The sequence below is a fragment of the Tachypleus tridentatus genome, chromosome 8, assembly GCF_004210375.1.
Source record: "Tachypleus tridentatus isolate NWPU-2018 chromosome 8, ASM421037v1, whole genome shotgun sequence".
Taxonomy (NCBI): Eukaryota; Metazoa; Arthropoda; class Merostomata; order Xiphosura; family Limulidae; genus Tachypleus; species Tachypleus tridentatus.
Genome location: NC_134832.1, coordinates 75365361 through 75384059, shown reverse-complemented (window position 1 = coordinate 75384059; position 18699 = coordinate 75365361). Strand labels below are relative to the sequence as shown.

At 36.1% G+C, this 18699-nt stretch overlaps 1 protein-coding gene and 1 long non-coding RNA gene across 2 annotated transcripts in view; one reads left to right on the top strand and one right to left on the bottom strand.

Moving 5' to 3' along the window:
• LOC143222702 (uncharacterized) overlaps positions 1-7287 on the bottom strand; it is a 48850-nt gene extending 41563 nt beyond the window's left edge. Inside the window, exon 1 of the long non-coding RNA XR_013012423.1 lies at positions 7155-7287. This is a non-coding gene — a long non-coding RNA (uncharacterized LOC143222702). The remainder of the gene's footprint in view (positions 1-7154) is intronic.
• LOC143222701 (UPF0764 protein C16orf89 homolog) overlaps positions 1-18699 on the top strand; it is a 32736-nt gene that overhangs the window by 1729 nt on the left and 12308 nt on the right. Inside the window, exons 2-4 of the mRNA XM_076449563.1 lie at positions 208-369; positions 7229-7382; positions 12138-12255. Of these exons, the coding sequence (XP_076305678.1) occupies positions 208-369; positions 7229-7382; positions 12138-12255 (434 nt within the window). The remainder of the gene's footprint in view (positions 1-207; positions 370-7228; positions 7383-12137; positions 12256-18699) is intronic.

Below are 18699 nucleotides of genomic sequence, written 5' to 3'. Positions count from 1 at the left end.
ATCGACCTCCTGATTTTAGCGTTGTAAATCCGTAGACCTACCGCTGTACCAGCGAGGTGCATTACTTTGGTACAGTTGTTATTATCAGTAATTTAAAATATAACTTTCAGAGATAAAGTATATCTCTGCGTAATATTTCAAAATTTGTTTATTCTTCTGGTGATAATATAACGCAAGCAAACAAACTTTGTTATCTCTTGCCTTTAGACCAGCTCCAAGTGTTTCTTGCTCGAAGGACTGAGAAACTGCACTGCAGTAGTAACATTCAACTGATTTGGAATAAACTCAGCACTCTTCAGAAGAGAGCACAACATTTAGCTGATAGTGCTATAAGATATGTGAGAATTTCACAGCCGGAATATTATCAGAGTAAGTTTATATTCCAACGTTTTTCTCATTCAAGTGATTAAATAACTAATAATACATTAATTTAAGAATTATAACAAAAAAAAGGTAATCATGTTGTGATTGGTAGACGGATTGTGTAATTGTAGATTAAAATACTTTTAAGCAAGATCTAAGGTTTTCTTAAAACGTTTGTATTTTTTCCATAAATATTATGTTGTTGTCAGTGTACTACAAAAAAGGTTTGCAACAAAAAAAAAACAGTCAGTTTAAAAGTAAAATGTTTCTAGTTTATTAGCAATTAAGCCAAAATATATATTTTGTTACTAGTTTTTGCCAAATGACATTCCAATTAATACCAAATTTATTCCAAAACCAGGCACAAAACTAAGGTCTATACTGCGTAAAAACTACACTGACAAACACTACACCAACATTATTCATAAAATACAATGTGATAACTGCCACGACTTCTATATTGAAGAAACAAGTAGAAAAATGGAAACCAGATTCAAAGAACATAAAAAGTCACCTTCACACGTTTTCGAACACTGCAGGTCAAATAAACACAAAATAACCATAGAAAACACTCAAATACTAAATAAAGAAACAAACATAAACAAACGCAAAACTAAAGAAGCCTTTCTTATACAACAACTCAAGCCCAAAATAAACCAATACAAAGGAACACCTTCATATCTATAATAATAATAATATATATATATATTCAAACATCTAAGCACGCCCTCTACATTCCTACACTCAGTTACACAACCACCTTCAAACATGTGGTCAGCTATCGGTCAGTTACCTCTTTTAAAGAAGAAGATTGAAACATTCTTCGCTCCTTTACATAAATATTTTCTTAACCCACACCAGCCGTTTTTACATATATATTTAAACTACACAGTGGGTTCACTTACCACTAATAACATATATCTATAAACTACATAGTGGATTCAGTTAACATTAAAAACATGTGTCGACAAACTTCATAAAGGGTTCAGTTAAAACCAATAACGTATATCTATAAACTACATACTGGGTTCAGTTAACGTTAGTAACATATTTCTATAAACAACATAGTGGGCTCAGTTAACGTCATTAACATATATCTATAAACTTCAGTGTGGGTTCAGTTAACATTAATAACATATACCTAAAACTAAATAGTGGACTTAGTTAACATTAATGATATATACGAGGTCTGTTCAAAAAATACGCGGACTGTTTGAATTGCGCGGCTCCAGTTGGTTCCAAGGGAATCCGCTTGGTGTCGCTAGGTTTGCACAGATCAGCTGATTACGACACCATTTTCCGATTGCAGATATCTTCATTTGTGTATTAGCTACGCGGTTTTAAGTGAAGTGCGATTTTTTCGTTTGGCGGATTTCAGAATGAATGACCTGAAGGAGCAACGACTTGCTGTGAAATTTTGTGTTAAACTTGGAAAATCTGCGACTGAAACTTTTGTTATGCTTAACACGGCTTACGGTGATGTTGCTATAAATCTTACGGCATGTTTTAAGTGGCATGAACGTTTTAAGGATGGTCGACAGTCCATTGAAGATGATGAGCGTCCTGGACGTCCTTCCATGTCAACTGACGACCCACACGTCGACAAAATCAACACCCTGGTGCGGGCAAATCGACGTCTGACTGTCAGGGAGCTTGCTGAAGAGTGTGGGATATCAGTTGGATCTTGTTACGAGATTTTGACCGAAAAAGTGAAGATGCACCGCGTTGCTGCGAAATTTGTGCCTCAGAACTCGTGAGTTTTTGGCCAAACACTCGATCAATGTTCTTTCCCACCCCCCTACTCACCTGACCTTGCTCCTTGCGATTTTTTCTTGTTCCCCAAACTCAAAAGACCCTTGAAAGGAAGAATATTTGAGACGATTCCCGAGATTAAGGCAAATGCGACGAAGGAGCTGGAGGACATTACAAAAGAAGCGTACCAGGACTGTTTCAACTAGTGGAAACACCGTTGGGATAAGTGTGTGCGTTGGGAGGAGAGTACTTTGAAGGGATCCCAGACCTGTAACTTCTAAATAAAGTACATTTTGTTTTATGACGTCAGTCCGCGTATTTTTTAACAGCCCTCGTTTATATATATATATATATATATATATATAAACTGCATATTGGATTCAGTTACCATGAATAACATATATCTATAAACTAAATAGTGAGTTCAGTTAATATCAATAACATTTATCCATAAATTAATTCATTGGTAAGAAGAAATTATGGAACCTCACCGTCAACATGTTCTACTATTAGTTTATTGGTAAGAACGGGCTATGAAATCAAAGCGTCAACATATTTTACTATTAGTTTATTGGTAAGAACATTGTATAGAAGCACAGCGTCAACATATTTTACTGTTGGTTTACTTGTAAGAACAGGCTATGCAATGACAGCGTTAACATAGTTTACTATAAGTTTACTGGTAATAACAAATTATGGCACTACAGCATCAATATATTTTATTATTACTTTACTAGTAAGAACACATTATGAAACTACAGCGTCAACGCATTTTACTATTAGTTTACTGGTAAGAATAGATTATGGAACCACATTCTCAAAATATTTCACTATTAGTTTACAGGTAAGAATAGATTATGAAACAACATTCTCAAAATATTTCCTTATTAGTTTACTGGAAAAAAAAACAGATTATGGAACCACAGCGTCAACATATTTCAGCATTAGATTACTGGTAAGAACAGGTTATAGAACCACAGCGTCAACACATTTTAGTATTAGTTTACTGATAAGATCAAATTATGGAACCACAGCGTCAACATATTTCAGCATTAGATTACTGGTAAGAACAGGTTATAGAACCACAGCGTCAACACATTTTAGTATTAGTTTACTGATAAGATCAAATTATGGAACCACAGCGTCAACATATTTCAGCATTAGATTACTGGTAAGAACAGGTTATAGAACCACAGCGTCAACACATTTTAGTATTAGTTTACTGATAAGATCAAATTATGGAACCACAACGTCAACATATTTTACTATTAGTTTACTGATAAGATCAAATTATGGAACCACATCGTCAACATATATTACTATTAGTTTACAGGTAAGATCAAATTATGGAACCACAGCGTCAACATATACTATTCAAATAAAGAAAACGCAAAAGGTAAAATATGAGACAAATTGTTAACAAGTTTATTCTGGGTAGTTCTGTATGACATGTGTGAAACTTTGCACATTCACTACTGAACATCCAAAGTCTGCAAAGGCGAAGTCCACGCTCACTAGGTGAAGTTTAACGTCACTCAACGTCAATAACGAGTATGCTCCCCGTGAGCATCAATAACCGCTTGGCATCTCCTGCCCATGAAAGCGATGAGATGACGAATCACATCCTGTGGAATGGCTGTCCACTCAGCCTGCAAAGCTGCTGCAAGCTGAGGTAGAGTCTGCGGTTGAGGTTGTCGCCGTCGCAGACGTCGGTCCAACTCGTCCAAAAGATGTTTGATTGGGTTTAAATCTGGTGATCTGGAGGGCCAGGGAAGAACGTTGATGTTGTGGTGTCTCAAGAAGACAGTGGTGAGTCGGGCTGTGTGAGGACGGGCGTTGTCATGTTGAAAGCCGTCGTTGACGTTCACCATGATGGGTTGCACATGGGGCCTAAGAATCTCGTCGACGTATCGTTGAGCCGTAAGATTCCCTCTAATGTGCAAAAGGTCTGTTCTGGCATTGTAGGCGATGGCAGCCCACTCATGACGCTGCCACCACCATATCTGTCAACATTCTGCACACAGTTTGCTGCAAAACGTTCACCTCGGCGACAGTAAACACGGGTCCTTCCATCCTGCCTACGAAGCATAAAACGTGATTCATCGCTGAACCAAACATGCCTCCATCGTCGATGAGGCCATACCCGATGTGCCCGAGTCCTCTGCAGCCGTGCTAGACGATGTTACATGGTGAGGATGACGCCTCTGACTGGACGTCGAGGTCGGATTCCTGCATCTCGTAGACTGTTGCGTACGGTTTGATCGGAAATCCTACGCAGCCCTGGTATGGTTGAGGCAGTAAACGTCGCAGTGGTGGTCCTATCCCGAAGGTGATGTAACCGGATGTAGTGATCTTGTGCGGGCGTGGTCACACGAGGTCTGCCAGATCGTGGACGGTCACGAGTTGATCCATGTTGTTGGTGACGATTCCATAGCCTTGTGATGGTGCTTAGGTGGACATTCACAGCTCTGGCAATATCTGATCGAGATTTGCCTGCTTCCAAGCGACCAATGGCGTTGTTGCGTTGTGCTTCAGTCAGACTTAGCGTAACTGTATTGCGTGCGTGTCGGTGGCTTAACACTGAGCTATGGAAACCGAGAACCCATCACTTTTATAGAGATTTTGCACATGTTGCACTTGCAGAACATGCAGATCTCTCAAACAAATTTATTGGACACGTATGCGTTTTGGCGAAAAATCCGATTATTTCCTCCGTTTTCAAAGTGCACAACTTTTATTGTCATTTTGGTCTGACAATCAGTGCCTTAACATGTGTAACATTACATACTCTGAGCTTGTAACGTTATTACATATATTTCTCTTTAAAATAAAAAAAATATCCCTTTTGCGTTTCTTGTTTTGAAGAGTATATTTTACTATTAGTTTAGTGGTAATAACAAATTATGGAACCACAGCGTCAACATATTTCAGTATTAGTTTACTGGTATTAGTTTACGTTAAGAACAGATTATGGAAGCACAGCGTCAACATGTTCTACCATTACTTTACTGGTAAGAATGGGTTATAGAACCCCAGCATCAACATATTTCAGTATTAGTTCGCTGGTACGAACAGGATATGGAACCACACAGTCAATATATTTTACTTTTACTTTATTGGTAAGAATAGATTGTTGAACCACAGTATCAATATATTTTACTACTAGTTTACTTTGAGTAAGAGATTATGCAACCACAGCGTCCACATATTTTAATCGTAGTTCACTCGTAAGAGTGTGTGTTTTCTCTGTTTTTCTTATAGCAAAGCCACATCGGACTATCTGCTGAGCCCACCTAGGGGAATCGAACCCCTGATTTTAACGTTGTAAATCCGGAGACATACCGCTGTACTAGCGGGGGGCGCGCTCGTAAGAACGGATTATGGAACCATATCGTCAACATATTTTACTATTAACTTACTGGTACAAACAGGTTATGGAACCACAGCGTCAATATATTTTACTATTACTTTACTGGTAATAATAGATTATGGAGCCACAGAGTCAATATATTTTACTACTAGTTTACTGTAAGAAAAGGTTATGCTACCACAGCGTTAACATATCCCACTATAAATTTACTGGTAATAACAAATTATGGAACTACAGCTTCAACACATTTTACTATTAGTTTACGGGTAAGAACAGATTATGGAATCCCAGCGTCAACATATCTTACTATTAGTTTACTGGTAAGAACATGTTATGGAAGCACGTCAACATATTTTACTGTTAATTTACTGGTACAAACAGATTATGGAACCCCAGCGTCAATATATTTTACTATTAGTTTCCTGTCAAGAACAGGTTCGGGAACCCCATTGTCAACATGTTCTAATGTTAGTTTACTGGTAAGAACAAGTTATGCAAGCACAGAGTTAACATATTCTACCATTAGTTCACTGGTAAGAAGAATTTATGGAACCACAGCGTCAGTATGTTCTACTATCACTGGTAAGAACAGATTATGGAACTACAGCGTCAGTATGTTCTACTATCACTGGTAAGAACAGATTATGGAACCACAGCGTCAGTATGTTCTACTATCACTGGTAATAACAGATTATGGAACCACAGCGTCAGTATGTTCTACTATCACTGGTAAGAACAGATTATGGAACTACAGCGTCAGTATGTTCTACTATCACTGGTAATAACAGATTATGGAACCACAGCGTCAGTATGTTCTACTATCACTAGTAATAACAGATTATGGAACCACAGCGTCAGTATGTTCTACTATCACTGGTAAGAACAGATTATGGAACTACAGCGTCAGTATGTTCTACTATCACTGGTAAGAACAGATTATGGAACTACAGCGTCAGTATGTTCTACTATCACTGGTAAGAACAGATTATGGAACTACAGTGACAACATGTTCTGCTATTATTTTACTGTTAAGAACAGATCATAGAGCCATAGCATCAACATATTTCACAATAAGTTTACTGGTAAGAACAGATTATGCTGCCCCCAGTGGCTTAGCGGTATGTCTGCGGACTTAGAACGCTAAAAACCGGGTTTTGATACCCGTGGTGGGCAGAGCACAGATAGCCCATTGTATAGCTTCGTGCTTAATTCAAAACAACAACAACAACAACAGATTATGCAACCACAGCTTCTACCTGTTCTACTATTAGTTTACTGCAAAGAACGGTTTATAGAAACACAGCATCAATATATTTTACTATTAGTTACCTGGTAAGAACGGGTTGTGGAACTACAGCGTCAACATGTTCTACTATTATTTTTCTGGTACATCGCATTGCGCAACCGCAGCGTTAATATTGTTTACTGGGGCCACACTCTTTACGTGTCAACATCTTCTACTATTAATTTACTGGTAACTCTTTATTTTATGAATTTCTACTTGTCCAAGATAGTCTATCGGTAGTGCGTTTGTTTCCCAACATTTTTTAATTGTTACGACTCTCCTGGTTTATATAAAATTATCGCCGAGTATTCGTAATGAAACTCTTATCCTTAGAATTTTTAGTTTAGGTCATGAATTAAACTGTATTCACCATTAACGACTTACCAGTGTAAAATGTTACATAACTTCAAAGTCTACGTTGGTCTAAATTATGTCAAACTATCTACCACATTATTCAGAGATAGGAAGACTACTGAGACGTGGACAGTGGGCGTTAGTCAAGCCTACACGTTACATCAGACCTGACTTACAAGAATTTCCGCTCTCTTCTCTCACCGTTAAACTCACTGAAACCGAATCTGACGAGTGTTTGCAGGAAATTCTCGGCTCCAAGTAAGTTAAAAGTTAACAGTTAAAAATAATATATTTTCTCTTCTCTGATTATTAAGCTTACTGATACCGATTCTGATGAGCGTCTACAGGAAGTTTTAGGCTCCAAATAAGTATTGTTTTTAACATTAATATTTATAGTGTAGTTATCCTGAAAACGTGTAAAATTTGGAGAACGTGAGCCATTCTATTAAATGTAGCACCTATTATTTAGTACGGTAGGTCAAAATAATCATAATAATAAGAATCAGAGAGGTCGGAACTAAGGGTGCTGTAGCACCCCTACTTTTACATATTTGAGTTATGTAGCAACTGTAAATTACATTATTATATTTATTTTCTTGGGGCATGTTTTCAGATCTCCCATCAATTAAGTTGCGTTTGGCAACATTTGAGCTTGTACTATCAATTTCCCTTGTAAAATCTGCATGTATAGCCAAGCAAACAACCCCTTTCTATACCCTTCCAATAGGGGTGGTGATATAAAACAAAACTACAACCATAAACACTGCCAGTTTAAAACTACTTTTAAAATATTTGAATATTAACAATGACTATTTCACAGCTTATTGTACTTATAAATCGCTGTATATATGTTATTGGAGTTGATCAAAATTTCACTTCTTCAACGAATTTTCATTTATGTAAATAAGTGACTTTTCCAGATAAGGGTGCAGAAAAAGTGAGAATCTCATTGCTCTAATTCTTTCAGAGAACTATTCTGTCTGGAGTCCTTCGATTCTTTTTTTGTACCGAAGAAAATAGTTATATGTATTTATATATAAATGAAGAAATGTTACTACTGATGTATAATAAGATTTCGAGAGTTGGTAGAAATCTTGATAAGTAATAAAACTAGTATTACTGGGGCGCAAAAAAACAACAACAATAAAAGGAAACAAACAAGTACAATAAAAAAATTACATTTTGTATAGACAAGCATGGATTGATATATGCGTACCCTAACTAGCTATAGTTATACTGCAAGTTTTAATGCCAGAAAAAGGATTGAAACAAGAAAGTCAAAACTACAGAAACTGAGTTACTTGAAAACTGAAAAATTATATCATTCCTGTGACTCAGACTAACATGATTAACATGATTACTGTGAGTTGCCAAAGCAAGGATAAGATATTTTCCATTTTAAATAATTCAGTTTTTGTAGTTTTGACTTTCTCGTATCAAATATTTTCTTGACTATTAAAACCTTTTATATTACTATAGCTATCTGGGCTACTTATACATTAATACCTACTTATCTTTTATAAAAATTTGATTGTTTAAAAACTTATTAGTATTATTTTGTCATAAATGTTTCTAAGAAACCAATGTATTGTTCTATTGTTAGCAATTCAAATATCTTTATTTTGGGTTCTATATTAACATACTTTTGTTTCTCAATTAATACCTTCTGGCTGTTGATTTCAGAGCATCAAATTTTTATAATATTATTTTGTATAATGTACCATTAAAATGGTGTTAATAAAATTATGTGTAATACCTTGCTAAGAAATGTTCAAAATATGGGCATGCTAAGTTACTGAACATTTCTACATAAATAATCATTAAATGATAATCAAAACAAGTATATGCTAAGCTATTGAACATTTCTAGGTAATGATCTCAAAATAAAGACATGTTAAGTTACTGAACATTTGTACGTAATTAATTTAAATTGTATATAAAAACATGATTATGTTCAGTTACTGAGCAGTTCTATGCAATGAATTTAAATCATGTTCAAAACGTGGACATATTAAATTACTGGACAGTCCTGCATAATGACCCATTATGATATAATGGTCAAAACATGAGTTCATTAAATTACTGAACATTTCTGTTCGAACAGTCCTGTGTAATACATCGAAACAGATCATGTGTACGTAACGCTCCTCGCTACGTCATTACTAACAATATTGTGATAAATACGGTAGAACTTGCAATAGGAATGGACCAGATATGCAATACAAATTAAAACCTAAAGCACACTTCAAACAGCATGCAAAAAAACTTTGTAAGCACTTTACACTCACTGTTGAGTAGTAAACAAATCAACTGCAAAGTAACAAGCTGCCAAAGCACTTGAGAAAGTCGGTAGAGTAAAAATAAAAATTTCACACAATCACACTTTTGTATTTTTGAGTTTCTGACTGATGGACTAACGTTGTTGGAAAGGTTGGTTGGTTGGTTTGGCGTTTTATGGCGCAAAGCAATTAGGCTATCTGCGCCTTTTGGAAAGATATAGCTCTCTCCTGTTTTCACTTTATGAAAATCTAAATGCACATTACAGCACTCAAGGAAAAACAAAAAATAATTGTACGCTTCACATATACTTTATTTTTCATGACCATGGTTTTATCAGTAAAGGCATTATCAGGAACATAATGATCTGCTATCAATTATCCTAAGTGTAAATGATTGAATTAGTTACCCTAGCTAAAAGCGTTTTTCTTAGTTTAATTTATAATCTTGGTAATAACAAGTAATATTAATAACCATTTTGCAACACTACTAACAAGCTAACAATACACTAATAGTCATATTCTGTGATTATAAGTACACTCTATGAGTTGCCAAGTGACAATCATTTCTCATGTCACTTGTTCGTGCACGAATGCTTATGCGCACGCGCTACATGATCAACATGCAGCTGTATCAACTAAATAAATAAACGTGGGATACGTAAGTTATTCTAACTAAAATCTTATGTTGATAACCTTGAAGAGTCTATCTCAGTGAAAAAAGCATTATTGCAACAATAAAGACAAGGTTAGAAACAGTGATGGTAAATATAAGAAACAAGCTTTAGCCATTAATGCAGCCAAAGAAAGGACTGCCACCCTAGCTAGATGAGAAAGAAAAAAGCCGTAGCAAAGATCTCAGCAAAAACAAGGAAATATTGGGAGAAAACTCTAAGAAAAGCCATAAAAAGAATAAGCCTATAGCCTAGTTAATTTCAATATTTATTGTAAAAAATAAGACATCTGTAAAAAAAGTAATTAAAAGCATTAGGTAAGAATGGGAGTAACAAAAAGTAAAGAATCAAGGTAGAAGTAGTTAGGATAACATTACAACACTTGGTTGTTTTAACAACTTCAAAGTGGGTATTGCTGTCGTTTCACCCATTCTTACTTTGTGTTTATTTTTTTAAATTTTGACCCAATTAAAAATTTGAATTGATATTTATTAATAGCTATCTAATTCTTTCTAAATAATCAACAAAATTAAAAGAATCAGAAATCAATGGTTTTGATACTATTCTGTTGTCCTACCCCTTACAAATCAGATAGGAAGGTATGACTATTGGAGCTTACTGTCTCACTTCTGACATCAAATACCCCCTTATGATGTCATGCATTTCGGTAGGGTCGCGTAATTTGATTACAAACATGAAGGTTGCTGAAATAAAGTTTACCACAGAAAAATATTAGCTATATACACCTTTCATCTGGTTTGAACAATTACCAAGTTACAAAAAACACACAAAGTCGGAATGTTTAAAACGATGGCCACATCTACTTTTACGTTGCACAGTTTCAAAAACCATCAAATGCTGTAATGTTATCCCACCCATTCCTAACTTGTTCCCTTATTTCTGGGTGCTCCTATTCTTACTTCCTATTTTTTGTTTATTTTTTTTACATTTGTTACGCATATGTTTTTTGTTTGTTTTGATGCAAAGCTAAACAGTTGGCTTTTTGTGCTTGGTCCACCATGGAGAAACGAACAAAGGATTTTAATATGGTAAGTCTTTATACTTACCGCTTATCTACTGAGGACATACTAAGTATGTAATACTCTAATAATTAGGATTTATAAAGTCAATACTAAGAGTTCACCACATTATTTCCGATTTACTTATTGCCATTTATTTGTGCTATCGAACTATCTATTAGCTACATATATATATAAGTAGTGTGCATCTGTGCTTTAAATTCTTTATATGCAAATTAATTGTAACAAAAAGCTTTTTAATTTGTTTCTTCTGAAAAAACAGTAACTTAGTCTCTACTTTAGCAATTTGAAACTACGAATGCTCATAAAAAAACAATTGTCTTCTCTGTCAAAAAGGCCCGGCATGGCCAGGTGGTTAAAGCACTCGACTCGTAATCCGAGGGACGCGGGTTCGAATACCAGTCACACCAAACATGCTCGCCCTTTCAGTCGTAAGGGCGTTGTAATATGACAATCAATCCTACTATTCGTTGGTAAAAGTGTAGCCCAAGAGTTGGCGGTGGGTGGTGACTAGCTGCCTTCCCTCTAGGGTTACACTGCTAAATTAGGGACGGCTAGTGCAGAGAGCACTCGTGTAGCTTTGTGCGGAACTGAAAAAACAAACAAAACAAACTCTATCGAAAAACCAAGTTGTTTATGAAACGCCATCTATACTAAGCTATATCTGTATCACCACAACACGAACACCACAATTAGTAAAAGCGATCAGGCCATGAGGTGGCGTCCTTGCCGATTGTCACATATACATTTAAATCAGCTTCACATACTTAACCATAAAAAAACTTCTTAGTTTTAATGTACTTAGGTTAGTTTGTGATTTGAGTGTGTTAACAATAAATACATAACACTCTGGCACAAGTGTTAACAATACGATGGAAAACTGTTGATACAACGTAACAATATTTTCAACACAGTGTTGCACACCACATTCCGTAACTTGGTATAAACATTTCTGGTGTTACTTTTGTTTTTTTCTGTTTTAACAGATAAATAATTACTTTCATCCTGTTGTTACTGTCTCAGGGGACCTTATCCCAAACCATGTGATATATCTCAACGGTGTTGGAATCTCATGACCTCACGGGGATATGACAGCTATGCCCTCACACATGAAGTTTTTTATTTGGAAATAGGAGAAATGGTAAGCTTGTATACAGAACATCTTCGATCATTAACATTAATATCACAGAGACTATTAAGACGTAAGATTTATATAAATGTGTTATGAAACAATACCAATTATGGTCACAAAGAATGTATGTTACAATACACAAGATTCAGGTTTACATTCTGTATGTCTGAGAGGGTGACCGTGATTTGGTTACAATGGTTTTAATAATTGATTTTACGTATTTTTAAGAGAAGGAGACGTGACTAAGTTACAATGTCTCTCAGAATGAAGTTGACAAGTTTTATTCTGCTGAATATGTTAGTGACTTTGTTTTGATGATTGTAAAATTAATTGAACGAGTTCTGTTATGGTGTAGAATTTTTAGCGTTAGGACCTTATGACATTATACATCCTGATTGAGAATTCGCACGTAATGATGTACGTGAAACTATAACTAAAAGCCTTTTTGAGATACTTTGCATTTTAATTGTAATTTGTTCTTTCAAGAACAAAAAAGAACTTGTGAAGCAGAAACAACATCGTGCGGTCATATAAACCGCAATAAATAAAATTCTTTCAAAAATATTTTTGTCCAGTTTCAGGAAAGTTTAAAAATATTATTTTTCTCTATCTAATGATTCCAGTTTGGGAACTATATTGTAGGTAACAGCGACTTGATTGTAGTTGGTGTAAAAGTTAATCTTACGTATCAATTTCTGTATTAAATTTAGGTTACAATGGCTACGCTTCCATTTTTATACAAGTAAAATGAAAGGTATGTATAGTTTGGTTTTTGAATTTTGCGCGAAGCTACATGAAGGCAGCTAGTCATCATTACCTACAGTTCACTCTTAGGCTAACGAATAACAGGATTGATCATTACTTTATAATGTCCCCACGACCTGCGAGTCAAGCTCCCTAACCATCTGGCCATGCCGGGGCGACAGGTAAGTATATATTTTATTTTGTTTTTATATTACCTAACTCATTAATGGCTGTGGTTAAAGCTTAAGATAGGAAATGACTAAAATATGGTTGATGGAAGACATGAAGTGTGATTGACGTTCCTGCACTAACGATGTGAATGAGCAGCATGTGGACCATTGATTACTGTTCAGTTCTGTGGATCTGAAGTTTTCATCTGACATCATCAAAAGAAAAAAGATGCGCTTCGCATTTTGGGAACATAATAGGAGTAACGATCAGGCCTCACTACTTTACCTACAAGAGCAGTACAAGAGTTTACGGTTGATACTGTTGACTATCTGTCTTTCCTTTAACACTTCAAACTTAAAGACAAGTAATACGGGTAGCCCTCGCGTAGCTTTGCGAGGATGCAACAAATAAATATAATCCAAACACTTAAGTTTAATTATTCACAGTGATATATTGACATGCATCTTAATTTGATATAAATAAGTTCTGTGCTGTGCATAAGCTTATCAGTTAATTGTAATGACATTGTTATCTTTCCTCAATAACCTTCTCACGGTGTGTGTTAAGCGCCCATTTTTGTGACGTAATTTTAATATCCACTGACTAACAGACAACGCTGGTGGTGCGAGGGATTTAAACAGGTAACCCCTCCAGGTGGACTCGGCATGGCCAACTGGTTTGAGCCTTTCTAGCAATCTGAGGTCGCGGGTTCGAATCATCCTCCTACAAAACATGATCGCCCTTTCAGCCGTGGAGGCGTTATAATGTTTAGTCAATCCCATTATTCTCTGATAAAAAAGTAGCCCAAGAGTTGGCGGTGACTTGTGATGTCTAACTGCCTTCTCTCTAGCCTTACATTGCTAAATTAGGGACAGTTAGCGCTGTTAGTCTTTGAGCACCATTGCGCGAAATTCTAAAAAACAAAATAAACCTTCCAGGCAAACTTCGGCCATTTTCCGGAAAGTTACTCATATTCAGGGATGTAGCCAGAGGGGAGAGGTGTTGGGGTAAACCCCCCATGGACCCAAACTTTTTAGACAAGTTCATAAAGATCCGTGATTGCATAGCAGATAATTTTACACACGACAAATGGTCAAATGCAAATTTCTGAATGAACACTCTTTTAATACAGCAAGTTTTGTCAGAACTAGAAAAATACAATCAAATATCTATGAAAGGCTCAAACGCCTGTTTGTTCTTGTCATGACATCTATAACACAGTTTGGTTCAACTTTAATATCACGGTGAATGTATAATGAGGCCAGACCATTCAATCGATCTTCAGTGGTGGTATTTCTCAAATACGTTTTGAGTCTTCTGAGAGTTGAAAACGAACGCACCACTGAGCTCGTTGACACAGGCAGCGTGGCAAATACTTTCAACAGTCTAGAAATGACTGGGAACATTTATGCATTGCACATTGCATATGCATCTCTGACATTTTTTGGTCTGTTGTTCGCAAGTGATTTGTACCAAACCCTAAGTTCACCTTCTGCAGCTAGTGAAGTGCTATCAATGTCAGCCTTGTATATATTGACCAACTCTTTAATTTAGTCACATTGTTGTGCTGTAGGTTCTGACGGTTCTGTGGTAGATCCTGATGGTAGTAGACACATGAAGTTTGTAAGGAGAGTTTTGTGACTGGACAGACGGTCACATATTTGTGAAAGAAAGTGATCAACAAATGGTACAAACACAACAATACGAAGGTACTCCTCAGGGCTAGTGGTTTGTGGGTTAGCACGGTACATCTGTCTTTTTGCCTGCCTTGGCATTATAATGTCAATTTGAAGCTCACTACACAGAGTTTGAGCCTCACAGAAAATGTTGTTAAATTCATTCACAGTATTATTTCTGAATAAACGGATTAAATCTTCCACTATTTTTGCGTGATGCATCGCAGCATTTAAATCAATGTTCTGTTGCTGCAGTAAGTTGCACAGAGGTAAACTAAAGGAAAACAATTTAGCAATGGTAAGTAGAGTGATGATGAATTCTGGCTGTGTTATAGAATACAACAATTGATTGGCTTGCGTGGCAGAATCTCTGTCTTGTCAACCTGATATGGTCTCAAGGGCATCTGCAACTGCATGCATTAATTCTAGATAGACAATGACTGAGTCATGCCTCTCAACCCACAGAGACCTTTCAAACTTTTTTTCCGATTCAGGTGCTTTATTCTCCACCGAAAGAGCCCAAACGTGTTTTCGTTTGGGTGTATTGAGAAAGTTTTCAATGCTAGAAATTACTCCCATGCAATTTCGCACAGGAACTTCTTTACAAGCATCAGAAATTGCCAAGTTTAGGGAATGGGCACTGCAGTGTACATAGGGTGCAAGTGGGAATTTATCAGTTATTTTCTCACTCACAGAGGCAGAACCGTCGTACTATTGTCCTCGCAGGTAAGCAATGTCAATACCATATTTTGTCAGATTGGTTATGATAACATCACCCAAGTCTCTGCCTGTCACATCATAAACAAGTATAAATTGCAAAATATCTTCTCTCATTGCAACAGAGTTGTCATTGGCATGGAAATATCAGTGAAAACTGTTCAATGCCTGAAATACCTGTTGTTTCATCAGCTAATATTGAGAATCACTTTACAGCATTAACCCTGTTGACCAAAGCATCAAGAACATGAGTATTGCAGGCATTGATGATTTCACTTTGAATTTAAGGACTCAGATACGTAGCATTCCTCTTTGTACTCTTAAGGCTTACTGAAAGCTTGACATCACCCTTTGCCCTGTAGCGCAAAATTGCCCGAAAATTCCCATCATTATTGATGAGCTCCTCATCAGTTTCACCAAAAAACATTGGACCAGAATCATATTTCCCCTTAAAGCCAAACCTTGTCTCCCACACAGCAATATAGTATCAATAATAGGCATTAAATATTGCCGGTTCTGTTCAATTTCTTGCTTGTAAGTTGCATCAAGCTGCAAGTGCACAGATGAACATGTGTTTACGACCTGTAGAAAATTGTTAGCTTTTTCCTTGCTGTCTTGGTGGTACTGTTTCAATTCATGTGCCCTGAAGTCTTCAACAGTCTTCTTCCAGTTTGTGTATGGACATTTCACTAGTTGTCCCAATTTGTGGCTTCCAACACTAGCACCATCAGGAGCAAAAAGACAGCAGTACTTGTAGAAAGCACCCTTTGCGTGTTGACTGTAGAGTATCCATCTCCACTGTGAAAGCCAACGATGCTGAAAACGCAGCTTTCTTGGACCACACTGGGGAAAACATAATCACTCCCTGGCTTCCAGACATTGTCAAGGAGGCATTTTTTGGTTTCAGCGTTTATCTAAAAGAGACAGAAAAACATAGTTCTAATTAAGTTATTTTGCACATAGGGAAGTTTGTTATGAGAGTACAATAACCTCGAAGAGAAAGGCTTAGAGCTGTACTTCACAGAGCAGGCCTAACACTCACTAGCAACAATGAATATTCAGTCTAAAACTCATCAGAGTGTTTGCACGATTTTTAATACAAAATTAATATAATGAGGAGTCGACTTACCTGTTTACCAATGCTGACATTATCAGAAATGTAATTTCCAATGTCCCAGACTGGACCTGAGGTGGTAGTGGCAGCACTGGTTGAAGGCCACAGTGATGACTCTGACAATTCAGTTGATAATTCTGATTCAACCTAATTGGCTGCAGCAGATTGATCAGGTTCAGCCTCATGAATGGGTTTAAAGAACCCATGCAGTGTCTTTTGCTTTTTCAGGCTTGACATAGTGAATGATTGTTTATCGCAACTTCTGTTTGTCAATGGTACTAGGTTAATTCCATGGTGCTGCCAGCCTGCCACGGTGCCACCCATTGTTTATTTGTGAAGTTAATTCTTGATATCCAGGGAATCTAAATATACACTGTTCATGATATTTGAATACAGATTATAAACACTATGCATATATTTTGCACTCTCCTGAGCGACTCTATATTTTATATGTTGATGACAGGACAGTAGGCCTACTTTGCTGGGCCTGATAATTTTAAGTTATATATATATATATAGGCCTATATATTTATTTATGATTAAAAAATAAGACAAATACCTCAGTGTGCCATTCTAAAATTTGCCAAAAAGGTGGTCTCAGAATGCATAATTCAGGCTTTTTATTTATGTTTTATTTAAAGTTTCCCGGAAGGGCATCCATCCCCCCTAGCATGGCCTTCGGCGCTTATACCCAGCACTCAAACTAACCCCCCCTCAATGACCATTTTGGCTACGCCCCTGCTCATATTACCAAATTCTTTGCGTAAAAAAAGTACATGTTAGTAGTTTCTCAATGTATGCTGACAATTAAGGCTGTCAAGTTGGAAGAATAATACAAAATGTGCCTCTATATATATATATATTTATTTTAACTTGACGTTAAAACAATGTACAAAAAGAATCAAGTAAGACAATGAAGTAAGACAAATTTTTTATGGTAATACGGATGACTTTTCATGTTCTTTATAGCAATATAAATAATTTTTGAGATCTTTACTGGTAATACCAATGAATTTCTAGATGTTTTTATGGTAATACGGATGATTTTCTAACTGTAACATCTATGAACACATCAGGTGTTATAGAAAAATACATTTTTAAAAGATGTCGGAAAACGTGCAGCGACACGAACTTCATGCAAACATTAAAAAATCATACTTAACGAGATATATATTTTATCCCTTTCAATCAAAAATACGAGCGGAGTTTGATTGCTTTATCCTCTTGTTTTTAAACGAGATTGTCCATGTAAGCAAGTTTGGCACTGCGCAGGAAAACGTAAACTCACTTGAGGTTCAATTTGTGAATTCATTAATCAAGAAGCTCAAGTACCCTATTAATATATAGTGTTAATACTATAACATGATTAGCTTCATATTGATAAAAGTAATATTATTTTAAGATAGTATAAGGTTAAGAACGATTTGTGAACAGGTGTAACCGTATTAGAGAACATAGCATGTTAAAACTGGAGACGGAAAAGATAAATATATAAAACTGGTTACGTTAAAGACATAACATAACAATCCTGAAGGAAGCGGGTTACGTTAAACATGCTAGCTGTATCGGAATTTCTAATAAAGGAACAGCGTTGGAGAGCATAACATGATAATTTGGAGGATTACGTGTTACGTTTGATATGCTAGCTGTATTAGAATGCGTAATACAGAAAAATCGGAGAGATATGACATTTACAATCATAGTTTTGTCAGAATATGATATACACAAGAAAAGCAGAGATAAGCGTTACTTATGTTTGATTTTGTTAAGCACAAAGCTGCACAAATGCCTTTTTGTACTGTGCCTCCCTCTGATGTCGAAATCTATTGGCGGTTTTTTTAGCGTTATAAATTTACAGAGTTAACTGCTGAGCCACTGGAGCCTTATATCAGGATATGTTAAAATGTTAGAAGACTTTGAAAGCCTTATGAGTTTATTTACCAACGACATTCGAGCACTAAATCTTTCTTTGGTTTACGTTGAGAAGATATAAAATCATTTTTAGTGTTCTGTATAAATACGACCTTTATA